Source organism: Babylonia areolata, chromosome 1, assembly GCF_041734735.1.
Source record: "Babylonia areolata isolate BAREFJ2019XMU chromosome 1, ASM4173473v1, whole genome shotgun sequence".
In the NCBI taxonomy this organism is placed as follows: Eukaryota; Metazoa; Mollusca; class Gastropoda; order Neogastropoda; family Buccinidae; genus Babylonia; species Babylonia areolata.
The window spans coordinates 86,757,681-86,781,231 of NC_134876.1; the positions used below are offsets into that span (position 1 = coordinate 86,757,681).

The 23,551-nt window shown below is 41.7% G+C and overlaps 1 protein-coding gene across 1 annotated transcript; it reads left to right on the forward strand.

Annotated features, from left to right (window-relative positions):
- The first annotated feature begins 768 nt into the window (after positions 1-768).
- On the forward strand, positions 769-22,257 carry LOC143288883 (cytochrome P450 4V2-like). The gene is made up of 11 exons (XM_076597548.1): positions 769-1,126; positions 4,579-4,691; positions 5,786-5,871; positions 6,483-6,673; positions 7,893-8,086; positions 9,209-9,478; positions 12,249-12,351; positions 13,199-13,266; positions 14,440-14,506; positions 16,178-16,357; positions 18,085-22,257. Exons 1-11 carry the CDS (start codon positions 970-972, stop codon positions 18,240-18,242), a joined length of 1,587 nt encoding a protein of 528 aa, XP_076453663.1. The 5' UTR covers positions 769-969; the 3' UTR covers positions 18,243-22,257.
- Positions 22,258-23,551: the final 1,294 nt, after the last annotated feature.

Sequence of the window (23,551 nt, forward strand, 5' to 3'; positions counted from 1 at the left end):
CCATGAACGAACGCACTGGGTGTAGTTCTTGCATGGGTAAACATGAGCACTCGATAGCCCCGGTTGAAGTTGCCAATCTACTGGTCTCTGCAACGCATTGACATCATTGGTGTGTGTCATCCAGCTCAATAGTATCATTCAGCCTAGTGGTGTGTGTAGTGTTTGGACACGTTTCTGGGTGGGGAGGCAAGAAGGTCATTTGCGCCGCTCGCGCAGATCTCGGTCAAAGGGCAACTCGTGTGCCAGCCAATTCCACAGTTGCAGAAATGGCAAACAAAACTATTTTTTCTGTGCAGTAGCATATGGTACAACCATCATGGAGAGACTAGTCAAGAAAAGCATATTTGGATCAGAATTTTGAGTCTTGTATGACATGTTTACGGCTGTTTGAGCGCCTTTTTTTTTTCTGAACACGAAAACATTTCTCCCCTTCATTTCCAGTCGTCTGCTGGGCCGCTTAACCGCCTCACACCGACACTGAGTTAATGCGCAGGAACTCAAATAGTTCAATATTATCATGCTTTTATCTAATCCTCTCACATGCGCCTGACATGCATTGCATCTACTAAAACAAAACAAAACAAAACAAAGGTCTGACTGATTATCCCCCGAAAAACAAAAGTTTGAAAACGAACAAAAAGGTTTTCGCTGTGTTGAAAAATAAAAATAAAAATAACAAATTACTTGCCACCAGAACTTTGATATATCGGCCTCGAAAAGAACTCGAGCCTGCGTTACAGTTCACTGTGGACGGGATTACAACCAATCAGTTCGCTGTGAACGGGATTAATCTCGGCGTACCCGTGCAAATGTACCAATAGTAAAAGTGCAATATAAGGAGGGAGACGGACTCAGTCGCGACAGATATCACAAAATATTTACACCTGCCGGGTGGGCTAACGTTTGGGCCGGCTCTCTTTGCGCGTGTTCTTTTGAATATTCCGAACGCACTTGCTGTACAGTTTCACCATGTCTGCAGTGCTCGTGTTGGTTGGCGTTGTAAGCGTGGTGTGTGCGTGCATTTGGTTTCTCCAGACGGCCAGACTTCGTCGGCTGATCAACCAGATTCCTGGTCCGCCGTCTGTTCCCGTGCTTGGCAATGCCCACCAGATGATCAGTGGACCAGGTTCGCTTCTCTCTCTCTCTCTCGGTCTCGGTCTCGTTCTGTCTCTTCGCCTATCTGTCTCATAATCCTCTCCCCATATTTCTCAGACTTCGGATCCTCAGTGACGTGCGTGCGCGCATGCGAAGCCGTGTGTCACAGTGCTCAGTGCAAGTGAAAGTGCGTGTGTTTGTGTGTGTGTGTGTGTGTGTGTGTGTGTGGGTGTGTCTGTGAGCGTCAGTCAGTGTGTGTCAGTGTGTACGCCGGGTATGTGTGTGTGTGTGTGTGTGTGTGTGTGTTGTGAAGGGATAGGGATATAAATTATTCAGTTAGCACACTTGCAGACTTACATATGTTGTTTTTGAGACACACAGACATACACACATGTAAATAAGAAAAAAGAGAGTGAGAGATGTACGTCAGTGCAGTTATTGGCACAGACGAGGATTTGCATCAGTTTAAGGTTTCCTTGATGCTCTCATATCAATTCTCAGCCCATCCCATCATATTTCGGGGAAACTTCTACAACACACAGAACACCCGTATTTCAAGGAAAACGCAACCATTTTTCCGGTGGCATTGCACTGTCTGTCTTGAACACTGACGCGCGATTCACCCGGCGAGAGCACAAAATCAGTGAATTAGTCACACAAGTCCTCTCATGAATCTCATTCCCCACTGAATGTTCTCGATCCTAAATACACACGTAAATTATCGCTCTTGATCTGCATCTCTCTTCTGAGACTTAATATATGTTCACACTTGCATGCTCGCCTTATGTGTGCAGAAAGAGACTGTGGCTGGGTTTTTTTTTGTTTTGTTTTGTTTTCAGTTTAAGTTTACTTGTTGTTGTTTTTCTTTCAGAAGCTGGTAAAACAACTGATAACAACCCCCCCCAAAAAAAAAAAAAAAACAAAAAAAAAAACACACACACAAAAAAAACCAACAACAAAACAACAACAACAACAAAACAAACAAACCAAAAAACAAAAAACAAACAAAAACAACAACAAAAGAACAAACAAACAAAAAAACAAAAAACGCGTCGCTGAAATTAATTCTAAACCGGTCACTGACTAGAACTGCTAGAATTTCTCTCTCTCTCTCTCTCTCTCTCTCTCTCTCTCTCTCTGTACACACACACACACACACACACACACACATATATATATATATATATATATATATATATATATATATATATTACTCCTCCCTTCCTATATCTCCCCTTCTCCCTGTCTGTCTCTCTCCCTTTCTCTCTCTTTCCCTCACCTCACACTGTCACAATCCGTCAGTGTGTAACACTTGAGTCTTCCTAGCGGGTAGACTATTGACCCAGACCGCACTGAGGCTTTTGTTGGTGCAAAAGGACTGATAATGCTGATAATCACAGGCAAAAGGTTATGTGAATTGTCCCCGAGTGACCTGCAGTTAAGTTATCGGTGTGAGGACAAACCTGTAGTTTTGTCAGGAGAGGCTGCTGTGCGTGGCGTGCGTTGTGACTGGCTGTGGGCATCAGTATCGCAAGACCCGCTCTGATAAATGTCGGTCACACGTTCACTCAATCTCCTTAAGTAAATATTCTCTCTCTCTCTCTCTCTCTGTGTGTGTGTGTGTGTGTGTGTGTGTGTGTGTTCCGTGCATGTCAGATCACAATGTAGGTGATGAATGTCGTCCTCGAACACTTAAATTATGCCCACAAATGTTGACACACATGTATACGTTGCGGTAAACTTCGGTTACTCCTCTAGTGACAAAAGAGATTTGAATCAAGTTATGTAGAAGTTTTTTTGTTTTCGTTTTGTTTGTTTTCCCCGTCCGTGAACAACACAAAATGGGACAAATATCTTCAAACACTTCCGAATGAAAATTCCCGCCCCACCTGACAATGTGACCGGCGATTGTTGGCATCGTTTCGAGCTTCCAGCACTTGTTTAACAACAGTTTCAGTTTCAGTAGCTCAAGGAGGCGTCACTGCGTTCGGACAAAACCATATACGCTACACCGCATCTGCCAAGCAGATGCCTGACCAGCAGCGTAACCCAACGCGTTTAGTCAGGCCTTGAACCCCCCCAAAAAAAACAAAAACAAACAAAAACAACAAAACAACAACAACAAAAAACGGGGGAATAAATAATAGATAAGCTTACATAAATAAATAAATAAATAATTATAATATAGAAAAAGGTAGTAATAATACTAATACTAATACTAATAAAATGATAATAATAAAATAAATAAATAAATAAGACAACAATGGTGATAGATAAGCAAATAAATGTAAAACATGAAGACACACATTCACACATACACCCACACATTCATAACAGATATGCACCAAACATGCAGTTTCACAGATATGAAAGCACAGTCAAATACATATAAACGTACATGAGCTCCAACACACACACACACACACACACACACACACACACCACATTACCTTGCACCTCCTCTACCCTCCTCCTCCACACACTCATTTCTAGTCTACGTATCGCAGCTTCCACGGCACACACACACACACACACACACACACACACACACACACAAACACACTCACAGAGATGAACACTTACTTGTACAAGCACACACACATACGCCCATATCTCCCACCCCCAACCCCACACACATATATACAAAGATATATATATATGTATATATATATACGTTCCAATATCCTGTTGCTCCCACAGTGTAGGCATGTATACACTCACATACCTCATCCTCTACCCCACCTCCCCCCCGCACCCCCACCTCCCCTCACACACACACACACACACACACACACACACACACACACACACACACACACACACACACACATGTATACAGAACTCTCCTGACACTTGTGTAACAACAACAACTACAACAAAACGTCGTGCATTTCTACCGGACGTCTGTTTATCTCTTTGTCTGATTGCCTGATTTTCTGTATATCTTTCTTTCTCTCATCTGTGTCTGTCTCTCGCTGGTTCCGTCCCCCCCCCCCCCCCATCTCTCTCTCTCTCTTTGTATGTCTCTGTCTGTCTGTCTGTCTCTGTCTGTGTAGTACCCTCTCTCAAAACATGTTTGTTTGTTGCTTTTTTGTTTGTTTGTTTTTTATCACCCCCACCGCCCACCCAATCCCTTTCCATTCCATCCACTGATCCCCCCCCCCGGCCCCTTCCTCCCCCCCTCCCCCCGTTATCTTACGCTATCCATCTCTTCTGTCTCTCTCTGTCTCGGCTGTCTGTCTGTCTGTCTCTCTTCAAAAATAGGGAAATTATGGTTTGCGTATATATATGGATCAGGACGCACGCTTTGTCGCCTTGACGCTGAGACTCATCTCTTCCTGTCCCGACCACCTTTCCCCCGCTACTCTCCTCCCCCCCACGGCATCCCCCTCTCATCCTTCTCTCTGTCCCTCGCTCCCTCCAGTGAGTGGCAAGCCATCATAGGCGCAGTCATTCATTATTTGACATATCATTTGTTGGCAGAATGGTACAAGCGGGTGATGGAGTGGGGGCGTACCTATCAGCAGGAAGGGATCTTTAAGCTCTGGCTGATGACTAAACCCGTGGTGGGAGTCGCAACGGCTGAGAAAGCTGAGGTATGGGTTGATCAGATTATTCTTCCTTTGACTGCTGCTGACGAGTATGCTCGTCAGTGAAAGGCTGTCACCTCAGTGAGATAAGGCTGATCGATTAGTACTTCCTTTCCCCACTTCAAGTTAGGATTGCTTTACTTTTGTTCAGCAAATTCAGTTACACTACTTAGAAATATACATTTTTCACCTATAACACTTCAGATTCATGCTACACAAATCTCATTTCATTTCGCCAAAGTTCAGCAGTCAAGGTGTTAAGCACAGACTGACGAGCTCTTGACATGGCGACTCGGGAAACAGCTATAGGCTACATGCTTGCTGGTAACCATACTTGACTCTTGCGCGGAAGAACTGTTGGATTTGAGAATATTACAAAGCCTGTATTGCGAGTCGTTAAAATAGTTATGGAAACCGTGTTGTTTGTAAAGACAAGCAGATTACGCTCACCGTTAAGTTATTTGTTAAAAGTTTGGTGATACCTTTCTCGAAAAGAAACTGAGTTAATTGAAGAAATGTTAATAATGCACTGCATAATTTTTTGTCAACCTCTACTGAGACCGTCTCGAAGTCGAAATATTTGGGCGTACCCACGTACGCTAGATCGTGTGTTTTGCAATAGCCCTAAAGATTTTCACGAAATAGTTCTCCTGCCTACATGCATAGTTTTTGTAAATTAAAGACTGTCCCGAAATAGTTCTCTTGTATAATTGGCAAGGTTTTATAACAGCTGAAATCCTGCTTTTGCTGCCGATAGAGCTTTTGCAACACCTCTTATGATTGTCCGGAAATACTGGAATTAGTTATTTTGTAGCATATAGTTTATTTGCTGTTGTAGTCCGGAAATACTGGAATTAGTTATTTTGTAGCATATAGTTTATTTGCTGTTGTAGTCCGGAAATACTGGAATTAGTTATTTTGTAGCATATAGTTTATTTGCTGTTGTAGTTGTTTTCCATAACAATCCCAAAGCCAAGGTTATTCCGTAATAGTAATATTTAATTATATTATCATAATAGCCTTCTTTTAAGGTTTGTCCCCGGAACAGTTGTCGTATTTGTCACACAGTTTCACTGACAAACACTCACGTATCCTTGCAGTTCTTGCTGAACAGCTCCAAACACATAGACAAGGCCTCGGAATACGACTTTCTGCATGTCTGGCTGGGCACAGGACTCCTGACGAGGTAACAACTTGTTCGACGATAAAATGAAAGCTGTTGCTTTTTGTTGTTGTTGTTGGTGGTGGTGGTGGTGGTGTTTCCTATTTGCCTTGGATACCTGTATGGTTTTGAAGAACAGGCGGTCAGTTGAAAATCTCCACCCCTGGTCATATAAATGCCGAGATTCAAACTTAGTCCACGGGATAGAACTCCAGTACTCCAGTCACTCGGCTATCACGCCCGTCATTTAAAAATAAAAGAAGAATAAAAAGAATAAGTAGATAAATGAATAGACAGATTTATATATATTTTTTTAAAGTTCATGTAACCTGATCATGTTCTGGTTGGTTTCTATAGTCTGGTCCTGTGACGTCCCGTTGTTTTGATTTTTTTTATTATATCTGTGCCGGCTCTGATGGACACTCCCTGCATGATGGAAACTTCATCAGGGGAAAATCATTATTATCTTATTGGGTTACAGTATTGGACGAGAAGTTTCTCAGTCTCACTTAATCCTGTAGTACTGGATCACCACAGTAACTTAACCTAAACTTAACCTAAACCAGTGGGTTTTTTTTTTTAGTGTTTAAAAAAAAAAATATTGTTGTTGTTGTTATTATTTTCTCCACCTACAGCACAGGCGATAAATGGCGGTCGAGGCGGAAGATGCTGACACCGACCTTCCACTTCCGCATCCTGCACGACTTCCTGGAGGTGTTCAACCAGCAGTCCCAGGTGCTGGTCCGCAAACTGCAGGGGCACGTGCAGCACGGGCCCTTCAACGTCTTCCAGGACATCGCCCTGTGCGCCCTGGACATCATCTGTGGTGAGGCACGAGGGTGGTAAGGGTGTGGAGGGTGGGACGGGGTACTAGACTAGTGTTGGTCCCATTCGCCTACATCCACATTTCTTTCGCCCAGCTCTTTATGATGGAGCCGCCAGTTTCATTCGTCAATCCTGCCGTTCCTGTTTCGCCTATTCAGATCCTCACCCCCACCCCCACTCCCCCCACCCAGCATACCCTTCATTTCCGTCTCTCTCTCTCTCTCTCTCTCTCTCTCTCTCTAACAGACACACAAACACTCACACAAACACACACAGACACACACACACACACACACACACACACACACACACTCCAGCGAAGATAGTTTTAAGTCTTTTTTCTATGATGTGACACTAAACGAGGAGAGGTGAAAAGGAAAGGAAGAAGAAGAAGGAGTAGAAAAAGAAAATTGGACGGAGAACAAAACACAACGGTTTGCTTATGTGAATACGATAACTTCGTGCAAGTGAATGAGTAAATATGTGTGTGTGTGTGTGTGTGTGTGTGTGTGTGCCAGTTTCGGTTAACGTCTATTTACACAGTCTTTGATGTTAGATCTATAATGGTTAACGTTTTGTTCGTGTTTGTGTGTGCCTTTGTGCCTTCGCGGAGTAAGTGTGCCTCTCACTATTGAACTTATCCGCGGCCTTCTTTTTGGATTTGTGTGTGTGTGTGTGTGTGTGTGTGCTTGATACCTGAAGTGAGGTGTATGCCCAGGGGGTGGGTTGGAAAAGGATAAGTAGGGGCTGAGGCTGGTGCAATCAGCGGTATGACTGCGCTGGTGCTTGTGTGCTCCTCTGTGTATGAGTTCCCTCCGAGTGTGTGTGTGTGTGCGCGTGCGTGCTTGCGTGCCAGTGCGTGCGTGCTTGTGCGCATGTGTGTGTGTGTGTCTGTGTGTGTTAGTGTTATGTGTGTATATATTTACATCTATGCATTTTTTTGTGTGTGGATGATCTTGAAGGGGTGTGTATGATATTGCATATACGAGCGTGTATGATATTGCGTATACGAGTGTGTATGATATTGCGTATACGAGTGGGTATGCGCGCGCGTATCTCATCCTCCCCCATCCATCACCCCTCCCCTATCTGAATTCCCTCGGAACGCTTCAAACGGCGAAGACGACGACAATGACAGCGCAGAAATGACAAAACCACAAAACAAAAACAATTAAAAAAAGTTGTAAAATGACTGTCATACATGATCTTTCTGGCTCCAGAAACGGCGATGGGCCAGCACGTGAGCGCTCAGACGAAGGACTCGGAGTACGTGCGGGCGGTGTACAGAATGTGCGGGCTACTGGAGCACCGTATGCGCGCCCCCTGGTACTGGAACAAGGCCATGTACGACCTGTTTGGCCCCGGCAAGGAGCACGACCGCTGTCTGAAGACGCTGCACGAGTTCACCGTCAAGGTATGCGAATTACTTACCATACATTTCCCCACTCCTCCGCCTCTAGAGGCCTTTTTAATTGATTAATTAATTAGTTTGTATGCTTGTTTGTTTGTTATCCGTTTATTTGTCTATTTATTTATCTTAAATTAACATTTGAATTTATAATGCATACTGTGCCAGAAAAAGGACGACTTCATCCAGTTATTCACTTAATTCTTTTACATTATTTTATTCATTGTATTCTGATAAGACTAACGTTTTTATTTCTCCTCAAGGCCTGGCGAAGGGCGTTGAGTTACGCTGCTGGTCAGGCATCTGCGTCGCAGATATGGTGTAGCGTATTATGGATTTGTCCCGGACGCAGTGACGCCTTTTTGAGTAACTGAACTGAAAATTCTATTATGACAGTCATTTGAAAAAAAAAAGTTCATAACCTCTCATTTATTTATCATTTTCTGACAAATACTAACACGACATTGAAAAAAAAAGGTCTCTCTGATTTGCAGTTAAGATATCTGTTTCACCTGGTGATCAAGGAGCGCCCTGAGCAAGTTCAGCAAGGCAAACTTCACCCATTTATTTACTTAATACCGTTCATTCAATTATCTTTTTCTGTTCAAGGCTAACTTGACAGTCCCCCCCCTCCACCCCCACCCCCTCCCTCAAGTAGTTATATTCTTCTTCTTCTTCTTCTGCGTTCGTGGGCTGCAACTCCCACGTTCACTGGTATGCACACCAGTGGGCTTTTACGTGTATGACCGTTTTTACCCCACCATGTAGGCAGCCATACTCCGCTTTCGGGGGTGTGCTTGATGGGGTATGTTCTTGTTTCCATAACCCACCGAACGCTGACATGGATTACAGGATCTTTAACGTGCGTATTTGATCTTCTGCTTGGGTATACACACGAGGGGGGTTCAGGCACTAGCAGGTCTGCACATATGTTGACCTGGGAGATCGTAAAAATCTCCACCCTTTACCCACCAGGCGCCGTCACCGTGATTCGGACCCGGACCCTCCGATTGAAAGTCCAACGCTTTAACCACTCGGCTATTGCGCCCGTCACCTCAAGTAGTTATAATGGTGCTCTTTTTCTTCGGCAAATAAAATACCTATTATGTTTATACTTATGTTGACTAGGTAATCAAGGAACGCATGAACAACTTCAACTCCAAACGCGCGGCAGCCATGCTGAGTGACGCAACAGCTGTCAACGGTGGTGATGATGACAAGCGCGCAAATTCTGTGGAGGGTAGTAAGGGAGAGAAGAAGGGGGAGGAGAGGGAAGTGGAGGGGGTGTCCCGCAAGGTTCGCCTGGCCTTCCTGGACATGCTGCTCTACATGTCCGACAACGGCCGTGCCCTGTCCCTGGGCGACATCCAGGAAGAGGTCGACACCTTCATGTTCGAGGTAGGGGTGATGATGATGATGACGACGACGACGATTATGACGACGATGATGATGATGATGATGATAATGATAAGAATGATGGTGAAGATAATAATAAGAAGTAACGCCGGCCGTGCCCTGTCCCTGGCCGACATCCAGGAAGAGGTCGACACCGTCATGTTCGAGGTAAGGGTAATAATGACGATGATGACTATCATGATGATGATGATTGATGGTGTTGATGGTGAAGATGATGGTAAGAATGATGGTGATGGTGATGGTGATGATGATAATAATAAGAATGATGGTGATGACAACGGCCGTGCCCTGTCCCTGGCCGACATCCAGGAAGAGGTCGACACCTTCATGTTCGAGGTTGGGGTGATAATGACGATGATGATGATGATGATGGTGATGATGATGATGATGATTATGGTAACGCCGGCCGTGCCTTGTCCCTGGCTGACATCCAATCCAGGAAGAAGTGGATACCTTCATGTTCGATGTAGGGGTGATGATGATAATGACTATAATAATGAAGATAATAATAATGATGGTGATGATGATGATTGTCATGATGATATTATAATAATGATAACGACAACGGCCGTGCCCTCTCTCTGGCCGACATTCAGGAAGACTTGGACATCTTCATGTTCGAAGTTGGGGTGATGATGATGATGATGATGATGACGACGATGACGATTATGACGACGGTGATGATGATGATAATGATAAGAATGATGGTGAAGATAATAATAAGAATGATGGTGGTAACGCCGGCCGTGCCCTGTCCCTGGCCGACATCCAGGAAGATGTCGACACCTTCATGTTCAAGGTAGGGGTGGTGATGATGATGATGACGGTTATGACGACGATGATAATGACGATGATAAGAATGATGGTGATGGTGATGATGATGATGATGAGAATGATGGTGATGATGTCGGCCGTGCCCTGTCCCTGGCCGACATCCAGGAAGAGGTCGACACCTTCATGTTCAAGGTAGGGGTGATGATGATGATGATGATGACGATGACGATTATGATGACGATGATAATGACGATGATAAGAATGATGGTGGTGATGATGATGATGAGATTGATGGTGATGACGTCGGCCGTGCCCTGTCCCTGGCCGACATTCAGGGAGAGGTCGACACCTTCATGTTCGAGGTTGGGGTGATAATGACGACGATGATGATGATAAGAATGATGATGGTGATGATGATGATGATGATGATTATGGTAACGCCGGCCGTGCCTTGTCCCTGGCTGACATCCAATCCAGGAAGAGGTGGATACCTTCATGTTCGATGTAGGGGTGATGATGATAATGAAGATAATAATAATGATGGTGATGATGATGATTGTCATGATGATATGATAATAATGATAACGACAACGGCCGTGCCCTCTCTCTGGCCGACATTCAGGAAGACTTGGACATCTTCATGTTCGAAGTAGGGGTGATGATGATGACTATGACGATGATGATGGTGATGATGATGATGATGATGATGATGATGATGATAACAACAACGCCCTGCCATGTCCCTGGCCGAAGAGTTGGACACCTTCATATTCGAGGTAAGGATGATGATGACGATGATGATGATGATGATGAGAATAATGATGGTGATGATGGTTATCATGATGACATAATAGTATGGCATCAACGGCCGTGCCCTGTCCCTGTGGACACCTTCATGTTCCAGGTGAGGGTGATAATGATGTTGATGATAATGTATGACAGTCAGTTGTGTTCGCCTATGACCATCAGAACAGCAGAGGAGGCAACTGCTGTCCCGATCATCTGGATTGGAATTTGATTCTAGTGAGAGTGTCGTGCTCAAGTTACATCCCCACTCTCTCGGCCAAGAGGGTTTTTTTTAGGACAGTCGGCTTTGGGGTGGTTCCCAAAGGCCAACTAGCCCCCAAGGCTGCAGCACTTAGAGCCAGTGCAGTTTTGCCTCCTAGTTTGAGTCATAGTCCTTTACAAAAGACTAAGCTGTAAATGATTTCCCATTGCAATGAAGAGACCATTGATAATGCAGCTCTCAGTTCGCTGTTGGTCCAACTGTAAACTTATGTCAATCTATGATATAAGCTGAGTGTTGGGCCTAATGATATAATGATAATATGATAACAGCAACGGTCGTGCCCTGTCCCTGGTTGGCATCCTGGCTGCTATTACTACTACTCTACTGCTGCTGCTACGACTACTGATGATGATGATGATGACTTGTATTGAGGAGGAGGAGGATGGAAGAAAAGAAGAAGATAATAACGAATGTATTTATAATGTAGTACAAAATCTTTGACACAAACAAATCGAACTGATTTCACGCGCACATAATTATAACTCTGAAATGAATGGTTATGAAAGGGTCTATAAAGCATTTGCCCTGACGTTCATTGACTTATTTTATTATTATTATTATTATTATCATTATTATTGTTATCATTATTATCATTATTATTAGCATTATTATTATTATGGGGAGAGCAGCCCGAATTTCACATAGAGAAATCTGTTGTGATAAAAAGAAATACAAATACAAATTATTTAGGTTTTTTTTTTATATTCTCAGTTCCATATTATTTGATTGTTTGAGCCGATTTCGATCTCCTCTGTGCTTGTATGCGTGTGTGAGAGTGTGAACGTGGCGAATGAATGAGCACCCTACCGCCCCCAGTAGCCCCCCCCCCTCCTCAAGCTCCCCAGCGCTTACTCCCTCACTGTCCCCGAAGTAACCGTGCATGTAGCTACACCTTTGTGTGACTGGCAGGGCCACGACACCACTGCTGCAGCCATGAACTGGTGCACCTACCTCGTTGCTTCTGACGACAAGGTGCAGGATAAGGTGCATGAGGAACTGGACAGGGTCTTTGGTAAGTGAGAAGAGAGAGAGGGAGAGAGAGAGAGAAGGGGGGAATGTGTGTGTGTGTGTGTGTGTGTGTGTGTGTGTGTGTGTGTGTGTGTGTCCATACATACTTACAGACAGACAGACAGATGGACATAGATAGATAGATAGATAGATAGATAGATTGTGTGTGTGTGTGTGTGTGTGTGTGTGTGTGTGTGTGTGTGTGTGTGTGTGTGTGTGTGTGTGTGTTACAGCACAACGGTCAGACGATTTTTAATACCAGTGGTATCTGTTTCCCACTTCCACGCATGTACGTTTGTTTTACACACAGAGACACAGGCACATACATACATAAGCACACACACACACATACACACATGCATATAGATACACACAAAGTAACTCAAGCCAGCACGCGTAAGATAAAGAGAATCACACTCACGCACGAGTGCACCAGTACACTGACGTGTAAGATAGACACACACAAACAGACAGACATACAGAGACACAGAGGGAGACAGTTTCAAACTTTGTGCAGAATTCCATCTATGACTTTTGCCGAATCGCTTTAACTCTCTCCATACGAACGGCGAAAGAGACGACGTTAACAGCGTTTCTCCAATTACCACCATCAAAATATTACAAGCGGAAGGCTCTTACACTGAAGAGGTGAATGTTGACAAAGAATACCACAATTCTGACGACGGAAGCTAAAGGTTGGATCATTGAGACACCCACTGGACATCCGAGGGGTCTGTGTAGAGGAGAAGAGAGGACTGGCCGTACTGAGTGAGTTAAAATTGGAGGGAAAAAGGATTTTGGCTGACTGTAATTTAAGGGGACTAACGTGGATTTTGATCTTATTACCACAGGAGACAGTGACAGAATGCCAACTATGGACGACCTTAAGGAGCTGAAATATCTGGAGTGTTGTATAAAGGTGAGTGAGTGTATCAAAGAGAGGGCGGGGGGAGGGGGGCAGTTACATTCGTTTGCTCATGACTTAAAGCGATGGAGAGAGAATATATACATGTATGAGTGTGTGGGTGTGTGCCTGAGAGTATGTGTGTATATAATTATTTGTGTGTGTGATCGTGCGTGTAGGCGTGTGTGGTTGTGTGTGCGCGCGTGCGCGCATATATTTTAATATATATATATATATATATATATATATATATATATATAGAATGTGTGTGTGTGTGTGGGGGGGGGGGGGTGTGTTTTAGGCGGGCTTGGGGGAGGAGGGAGTGCGGGAGGGACGCGTGTGTATGTGTGCAAGAGTATGCATGTGTTTGTTTTCAGGTTCAAACCTTGAGTTCAAACATTTTATTCTGAAATTCTTTATAACTGATAGATTCACACAACTGTCGACATTCATTAAAACTGTATACATTTAGTGACAAGTTTTCATTGCATGTGTAAATATGTTTCCTGCAGGGCAGAGTAAACTGATCATTGAACTCGCGCATATGAAAGTTCGAATCCCGTGCGCCCCAAGATAAAACTTCGGCATTTTCGCTGCCCACTTTGATAATTCAATGTATTCTGCTGGTATCCATGTTGTGTTAGACAGGCCTCCAACTTTCCTAGGTGTGGTTCCCCATTATCCAGGTGAAGCGGTGGCCTAGCGGTAACGCGCCCGACAATGAAACGAGTGTACACGGGTTAGAGTTCTGCACGGATCAGGAGATTTTGACCCCCACCCCCTCCACAAGACCTTGAGTGATAGTCTCGGTGCTAGTCCTTCGGCGTGCGAAAAGGAAACCGGCCATGGAAACCAAGTTTTTTTCCGGGGCAAATTGCCGAAGTAAATCTTTGATAGTAAAACAAATTCACTCGCAGACAGAAATAAAGAAAAAAAACCCAAAAAACCCCAAAGATGGTGCTGCACTTTCGTGACTTGCCCTCCCCGGGGAGAGTCACCCGAATTTCACAGAGGAATCTGTTGGGACAAAAATAGTAGAATATAATGCAACTCCTACAATGCAGTACAATATCTCCACTTGCCTTACACAATAAAACACAACACAATACATACAATACAATATAATACAGCATTACCATCTCCAGTAGATATCGACGAAATTAAACCTGAACGCATTTTTCTGTCCAGGAAGCGCTGAGGCTGTACCCTTCAGTTCCTTACTTCGGCAGAACCACCACGGAAGAAGCCAAGATTGGTGAGACACTAAAGTTAAGCTATGTTATCGTCAATAGTTTGCTGGTACTTCCCTTTTTGTTTGTTCTTTTGTTTTTAGTTGTTGTTTTTTTTCCGCCATGCATTTTTGTATGCATGCATGAATAATGGCAGTGGTGACTGGGGAGTTTTCAACTGACATGCACACCCAGTCATTTTCTTCATTACAGAATGAAGATTGATGTTTTGGGCTTGTTTAAATAAACACTGGAGATCAACGCCCAACATAATACATCTCCCCCGAAAACAACAACAACAACAACAACAACAATAACAAAAAGATGCAATTTCTGAAAGAAATGTTCCTCGAGTTGTTACTGCTGTTTGAGTGAATCGCAACACAAAATCCACAACTCGTTTTTAAAAAAAAAAATTATTATTATTAAATAACTGGAACTTTTCAAGATGTTCGTTATCTTTCTGACAATAAAATTATCATTTTCTCACAGTCTTCTTCCACTGCCTTCTCTCTCTCTTTCTTTTTCCTCTTGCTGCTTTCCCCAAGGAAGCGACACAGGTTTTTCGAGTGCCGATGACAGACAGGCAAGGGATGGGATGTGAGTTATTTCCCTTGTCCTGGTCTGACGCTCTCGTTGTGAACCAGGGACTTGTACAAGTCTGTGGTCATGAACAAGCAACCGTTGTGTGTGTGTGTGTGTGTGTGTGTGTGTGTGTGTTCAGAGAACATATGACCAGCATTGACCTTGTGAACACTTTGGCATCTGGCAGTGAACTACTGTATGACCCCATGATGTTTATTCTGTTTGTCTCATGCTTGAATCGTTTCATATCAGATTTTTTTTTCGAAATGTCTGGAAAGTGGGTTTATATGAATCTGCTAGTTTTGTTTCAGGTATAATTATAATGAAGACCCAACTGAAGGCAAAAGCTGGATGTTATCACACACACACACACACACACAAAGCATGACGCTTGCACAATTGTATTCAGTCCGCATCATTCATGAAAATGAAAGAAGAACTTTATCTCATGTCACTTTATCCATTGCATTTGGCAGACTTTTTGTTGTTGTTGAAAACTTGGACCAGTTCCATCCGATATCTTACTATGATCATTACCTGAATTTTGGTGTGTAAACGTAGAAGATGACACAGATTCATTCTCTCACATATAACAGGAAATGTGTTAAATAAAGTATAGAATATGATGCAGTTCCATTCTATCACATTTGCCAGGGCACTTTTCGTATCCTAGATACGTAGAAGAGGGATGGGAAAAGGTTGAAACTTTGGAAAGAAGAGGACATTGTTGTGTTAGAAGACAAGAAAAGGACACCATTCAATTCAGTCTTGAAGAAAATAATAAACATCTTCCATTCCATAACGTACAATTAGGCATTTGTCATGAAAACATAGGAAAGGTAACAATTCCAAACTGGTAACACATAACAATTTATTTATTTATTGTTTTAATTCAAAAATCGATGTCACAGTTCATCAGGAATTTCCATCACGTACACGCGATAGGCCATGTTGTGAAAATACTCACACGAATATCGTAAGGTGGCTTGAGTTTATAGACCTGTTAGCCAAAAAAAAAAAAAAACCCAAGAAGGCCAAGTTGTTTCAGAGCTTGGCGGGTATTGGTTCAACAGTGACTGTCACAGTTTCCACTGTTGTTTTTTCTCCCACAGGCCCCTACACGTTGCCAGAGGGTGTGACAGCGGTGATCTTCACCTCATGCATTCACCGTGACCCCCGCTCCTTCCCTGACCCCGACCGCTTCGACCCCGACCGCTTCCTGCCCGAGAACTCTTCCCGCCGCCACCCCTACGCTTACATCCCCTTCTCCGCTGGGCTGCGCAACTGTATTGGTGAGCACTTCGTTATGGTGATGATAGTAATAATAATGATGATACCAATGATGACATAACGACTACTACTACTGCTACTGCTACTGCTACTACTACTACTACTACTATACTATTGATAATGATGATAATGATAATAGTTTTCAGTTTCACTTTCAGTCTCTCAAGGAGGCGACAATGCGTTCAGACAAAATCCGTACACGCTACACCACATCTGCTTGTGAAAACAATAATCATACTGCTACTACTACCACCACTACTGCTGCTACTACTATACTAATGATAATGATGATAATGATAATAATTTTCAGTTTCAGTTTCAGTCTCTCAAGGAGGCGTCGCTGCGTTCGGATAAAATCCTATCCATATACGCTACACCACATCTGCTAGTGAAAACAATAATGATACTACTACTATACTAATGATAATAATAATGATGATAATTTTGAGTTTCAGTTTCAGTTTTTCAAGGAGGCGTCACTGCGTTCGGACAAAATCCATATACGCTACACAACATCTGCTAGTAAAAAAACAATAATGATACTACTACTACTATTACTACTGCTACTACCATACTAATGATAATAATGGTAATGGTTTTCAGTTTCAGTTTCAGTCTCTCAAGGAGGCGTCACTGCGTTCGGTCAAATCCATATACGCTACACCACAACTGCTAGGCAGATGCCTGACCAGCAGTGTAACGCAGCGGGCTTAGTCAGGCCTTGAGTGCATGCTTGGTATATTTGTGTACCAATCAAGAGTGGATTTCTTCTACAAAGTTTTGCCCGAGGACAACTCTCGTTGCCATGGGTTTTTTCTTCTTCAGTGCGCCGAGTGCTTGCTGCACATGGGGACCTCGGTTTACGTCTCATCCGAATGACGAGACAGTTTGATTTTCCAGTCAATCTTGGGAGGAAGGGCAAGAGTGGGATTCGAACCCACTCTCACACGGTCTCTGTATATTGGCAGCTGAGCGTCTTAACCATTCTGTCACCTTCCTTCCTAATAATAATAATAATAATAATAATAATATCATGCCTCTTTCCTTTCGCATGTCTTCCCTTGTAACATTCCTATAAGATACTATGAACGAAACACACTGAAAAGCAGTCAGAATCAATATTAATGAAAATCATTAAAACAAAAAATAGTAAAACAAAGAAACCTGAGTACACATAAAAACAAGAGAGGCAAGGCCTTCAAGACTCACTTGTGATAAATTAAGTCCCCTAGCATTAATTACAGAGTAATTTCCCTTTTTTACTATCTGCACCAAAACGTTTGCAAAATAAATAAAAATTCCATGCTTAGCAAAAGAAGTTCCTGTTTGAACAAAAAATGATAATAATGACTCCTCTTGTTGTTGTGTCAGAATAAGAGGTCAAAGTGCCAAGTTTAGAGAATATAAAAAAATATAAATATAACAGTAAATGCAGTTTGCATATAATTAGGCTTCTTTTTTATTTTTTTGTGCCCATCCCAGATGTGCAATATTGTTTTAAACAAGATGACTGGAAAGAACTGAATTTTTCCTATTTTTATGCCAAATTTGGTGTCAACTGACAAAGTATTTGCAGAGAAAATGTCAATGTTAAAGTTTACCACGGACACAGAGACACACACACACACACACACACACACACAACCGAACACCGGGTTAAAACATAGACTCACTTTGTTTACACAAGTGAGTCAAAAAACAACAAACCTCTCTGCTTCGTACCCAACAGGTCAGAAGTTCGCTCTTTTGGAAGAGAAGTCAGTGCTGTCTGCCATCTTTCGCCACTTCCGGGTCAAAGCCTGTCAGAAGCGGGATGAACTGCTTCCCGTGGGTGAGCTGATCCTTCGACCTCACAAAGGCATTCTGATAGAGCTCACCGCGCGATGAGCGGGCAGCGCCACGCCTTCTGCCTGGATGAGGTCTGGAATGAGTGAGTGAGTCGGTCAGTCCAGACAGGCCTGTGGGATTTACTGCCTTGGTTTATTTCGGTAATTTCCTATTTCAGTTTCCAAAGTTCAGGGTTGTGATTGAATGAAAATGTTTGTGCATCTTTTGCAATACAGGCATTTGGTAAATGATATGCGTATGATATATGTATGTAATCCACCCTTCTATTCAAGAATTCAGCTTAAAAATGACACAAACTCTGTGATCGGCTTCGGATCCACTCTGTTTACGCATACCCAGATTCAAACACTCCACTGTTGGCCGCCGTTCTTTCTCTGTCTTTGGATCTTGCAACTGAAATGAACTTCCTCTCTGGCTTCGTCAGGTCTCCGCACTCAGCACTTTCAAGTCTGGCCTAAAAACCCACCTCTTCCCCAAGACAGCCTCCCTTCCCTGCCTCTTCCTTGCCTCTAGTTTCTCCAGTTTTTGGAGTTATGCATGCCTGTGAATGACTGGTGCGAAAACGCTTTGATTTGTCTCTGCACGAGATTCAGCGCTATGTGAATATTATCATTATATTATTATTATTATTATTATTATTATTATTATTATTCTATTCATTAAACTTATCCAAATCATGAACACAAATCCACACTCATCGACTCAAGCCACCACTAAAAACAAACAAACCCAAAAAATTATTGCATGGTTTGGTGGGTCCAAAACGACAAGAGTCTCTCTCTGATTGACATAGACTAAATGAACGATGCACCACAGACAATATTCCAGACCTGGCGAGATGGCTGCACTCTAGTGAAGCGACTGAATCTGTATTAGAATTTGTACAACAATAAACCTCGAAATATTGACTCGAAAACCCCTTGGAAACGGGTCACAACATCTGCTAATAGTGAAACTGCTTCTTTTTATGCACGAAAATTGGTGTAAAAATTTCGGTTGCTAAAATAGGAAATTACCTTGTATTTCTGAATGTAAAGTGTTGTTCATAGTTTGAGCAGCTCGCGAGCACTATCCCTGCCAAAGAACGTGGTGTCATGCCTGATAAGATTTTCGTTGTATTTTGAATCGTGTAACTGTGAAGAATCATGGACTTGCAATGACATAGACACGACCACAGACATGGGTTTTTTATTCAGTATGATAAACCATGTGTCCCTCATGTGGTGTTCGTGTAAACATACCTTTTAGAGGTATATGTTGAATTACATTGATATGACATGAAAAAAAGTATATCATCAGCTGCATTCGATAGTTTGAATTCACTTGTATGAATGCGGACACGCAAAACAGCAACAAACAAGTATGTAAATCTGTGGACCATGCCTCTGTGTGTGTGTGTGTGTGTGTGTGTATGTGTGTGTGTGTGTGTGTGTGTGTGTGTGTGTGTGTGTCTTCTCTCTGTGTCTCTATGTGTGTGTCTCTCTGCGTGTGCCTATGTGTCACGCTCTTTGCTACCATGCCACAGATTCAGCATACACACTTATAAACGAACGAACATCACCATTGAGGAGCTTTGATCGGATAAGCCTTGTCGTCTCTGTTTTACCGGATGAATACACTCTCTCCGGAAGTACAAAGACAAAGGCACTTTAGCCACAAACTGTCTCTTGATATCTGGTATGTTTGTTGAGAAAAATCCTGATTGCTTCTTTCTTCATTAAATTTGTGTGTGTGTGCAATTTCGGGGATGTATGTTGCTTTTTGTCTTTGTTGATTGATTGATTGATTGATATGGCTGCAGTTGCTCTTTTTTCATGATTAACTTAGAGACAATGAAATCGATTCTTCTGTTGAAGTGTTTACACAAATGTACGTGTTTTGCGTAAAACCATGATTTTTATATATTTTGTTATTGTATATTGCCCGGAGTCACATTGATTTAACATGACATTGATAAGATCATTATGATTGTATTGTACTCTGTTCGCGCGTGTGTGTGTCTGTGTCTGTGTCTGTGTGCGTGTGTAGGTGTATTTTATGAATGCACGTGCATGCACAGGGACGTCATGAAGAGGAACGCTAAAAAGGAACATATTTTTGTATTTGTATTTGTATTTCCTTTTATCACAACAGATTTCTCTGTGTGAAATTCGGGCTGCTCTCCCAAGAGAGAGCGCGTCGCTAGCCACCCTTTTTTTTTTCTTTTTTTTTTTTGTTTTTTTTTCCTGCGTGCAGTTTTATTTGTTTTTCCTATCGCAGTGGATTTTTCTACAGAATTTTGCCAGGAACAACCCTTTTGTTGCCGTGGGTTCTTTTACGTGCGCTAAGTGCATGCTGCACACAGGACCTCGGTTTATCGTCTCATCCAAATGACTAGCGTCCAGACCACCACTCAAGGTCTAGTGGAGGGGGAGAAAATATCGGCGGCTGAGCCGTGATTCGAACCAGCGCGCTCAGATTCTCTCGCTTCCTAGACGGACGCGTTACCTCTAGGCCATCACTCCACAGTGTACAGTGTACATGTGTACGTTGCAGTTGGCGCAGACACGTGTGCTTACTTGTGTGTTTGTGCACACAAATCTGGTCAGCTTTCATATGTGAAAAAAAGGGGGCTGTGGGGTGTGGGAGAGGGTTGGGGGGTAATGGAACATTTACAATCTGGCCTGTCAGTCTTCTTGCAGTGGGAAAATGTTTACATCATTGATGGTTTAAAGCTGTTTTATGTGATTTTTTTATTTTTGTTAGCAATGGCACAGACACGGTATTGTTAACAATGGTGGTGATGATCATGAACCGTTTCCATTCTGTATGAATTGTGCAATCAAAAAAAAAAAAAAAAAAAAAAGATGTCCCAGATTCATGCTTTACAATGATCGTTTATCATTTTGTAAGTTTTAAATTGCTTGTATTTCAGTGCTTATACAATAACTGAATTGGCCTGTTTTTATCCCTCGTGTTGTGATGATTGAAACAAATACAAAATGGCTGTGACATAGTTTCAGTTTCAGTTTCAGTAGCTCAAGTCACTGCGTTTGGACAAATCCATATACGCTACACCACATCTGCCAAGCAGATGCCTGACCAGCAGTGTAACCCAACGCGCTTTGTCAGGCCTTGAGAAAAAATAAAATAAAATAAAATAAATAAATAAATAATAATATTAGAAAAAAATAATAATGAAAATAAAATAAATAAATAAATAGATAAATAAATAAATAATTTTTTTTTTTTTTTAAAGCTGGGTCATAATGTATCTAAAGTGTAGTTTCACTTTTAAGGGGAAAATTTGTGATGGATATTGCAACAAAGTATATCTAGAATGTGTTTTAAAACTTTTTTCACACAGTGGTCTTTAGTGGAGAGAGAGAGAGAGAGAAAGAGAGAGAGAGGTTTAGTTACATTATCGCTCTTCATAACATTACTTATGTGTAAATCTGAGAACATATTACGACAACTTTCGAAAACATCTCTGAGGAAAATAATCACCTCACAGGTATAATTCTGAATGTTCCCATCTCAATATTTTTGTCCCCAGAGCCAAAAGAAACACGAGGAAATTTGTGCTTATTATGACATGGTAATGTGAATGTCCTTTACTTGTTTATGAAATGTTCATACAAATAAAACAGAATTCAACAGGGTATTGTTTCGCATTTTCAGGCGAAACCTATCTTTAATTCTAACCATTGTTATTGCGAACACACCCAGATTTGCCAAAGAAGTGGTTTGTTTCTCACACAAAGCTGTTACTTTGTTCATGTTAATTTACTGCACATGTGATTTAGGCTAGTCGTTTTCTTTTAATTTATATTTTTGTTAGTCAGTGTGGTATTTTCTACTATTTTCTTCTTATATATAAAGAGTGTAATCTTGCTTTTACATACATATATGTATATATCCATGAATAAACATTGAACTGACACTTTATTATATTTCACTGTATTTGGTCAAAATGTGTCTGTGTGATTTTGTTTTTGTTTTGTTTTGTTTTTTAGACATATTACGTTGTGATATGTCACACTTATTTCGAATAATTTGTAATATATGGGTGCATTACGTTATGATTATGGTGAACAAATGACACTCGGTTTAAGAAAAGAAAAAAGAAAAGAAAAAAAAACCAAACCAAAAAACAACGACGATTCCAGTAGTCGCGTAGGTGGAATTAACAAGGTTGTAGGATGGAAGAAAATGCACTGTGGTATTAGACGAATTGAATGAACAATCAAACTGTGACAAAAGTAATAATGAGTTTCAACACAGCTTTAGTTTGCCAATCACGGAAAGTGCTCACACACTGTATTTACTTTTACTTCCATGAATTAAGCTTCAATTTACAGGTCAAACGTGTACTGTCTGTTGCCAAGACTGTATATAAACGGGCATTGCTACCACAGTTTTTTTTTTTTTTTTTTTTTTTTTTTTTACATGACATTATTCAACAATGGGAACAGACATAGACCTTTCAACAACAAGCACGTTTCACGAGTCGACAATCATTGTTGATTATAAGAACGAATTCGCTGTTATCCAGTCCATCATGATTTATAATAATATTATGATGAGACAGTGTATATTGACCATTAGAAACATATTCGGTATTATCCGTCAACAGTGTTTTGTAATTTCATATAGAGATAAACAGTATTGATTATTGGAAACAAATTCGGTATTACCCGGTCTACCATGTTTTGTAATGTTGTGATGAGACAAACTATCTCTGTTTATTATCAGAAACAAATTCGATATGATCCAGCTCAGTATGTTTTGTAAATCTGTGCTGAGACATTTATTCCCAGTAACCACAATAGTCCACAGTGTAAAAGGAAACAAGATTATGGTTGTCCAGAAATGTTATATTGTTCGATACCTTGCAAAATATTGTTCGTGTGAGTGTACATGAATTTTTGGGGGTATGTTTTAGTATTGTTATTTGTTTTTGTTCACTTACTTTGTTGATATGACGGTGCCTCTCTCCCCCCCCTCCCAAAAAAAAAAGAAAAAAAAGTACGCACACTTTTGGCTTTTATGACAGATTGTTACCATTTAGTGTACAAACACAATTAAAACGGAACAAAAAGACACCAAAGACTTTTGTGATTGCATGAGTGATATGTGCCCAGTGAAATCAGAGAAACAAGAGAGGCAAGGCCTTCAAGACTCACTTGTGATACACTTAAAAAAAAAAAATCCAAGCTTTTTATGTATTGAGTATAATTTCAAAATGTAATGTTTAAGATGAGAAAGATCAGTTTAAAGTAAATTAAGTCCCCTAGCATTAATTACAGAGTAATTTCCCTTTTTTACTATCTGCACCAAAACGTTTGCAAAATAAATAAAACTTCCAT

What these genes read in the sequence shown, in the direction of transcription:
- LOC143288883 (XM_076597548.1), top strand. Translation starts at nt 970, where the DNA reads ATGTCTGCAGTGCTCGTGTTGGTTGGCGTTGTAAGCGTGGTGTGTGCG. An exon ending in TGCACGAGTTCACCGTCAAG is followed by an intron (nt 8,087 to 9,208) that starts GTATGCGAATTA and finishes TATGTTGACTAG; the next exon opens with GTAATCAAGGAACGCATGAA. An exon ending in GGAACTGGACAGGGTCTTTG is followed by an intron (nt 12,352 to 13,198) that starts GTAAGTGAGAAG and finishes TTATTACCACAG; the next exon opens with GAGACAGTGACAGAATGCCA.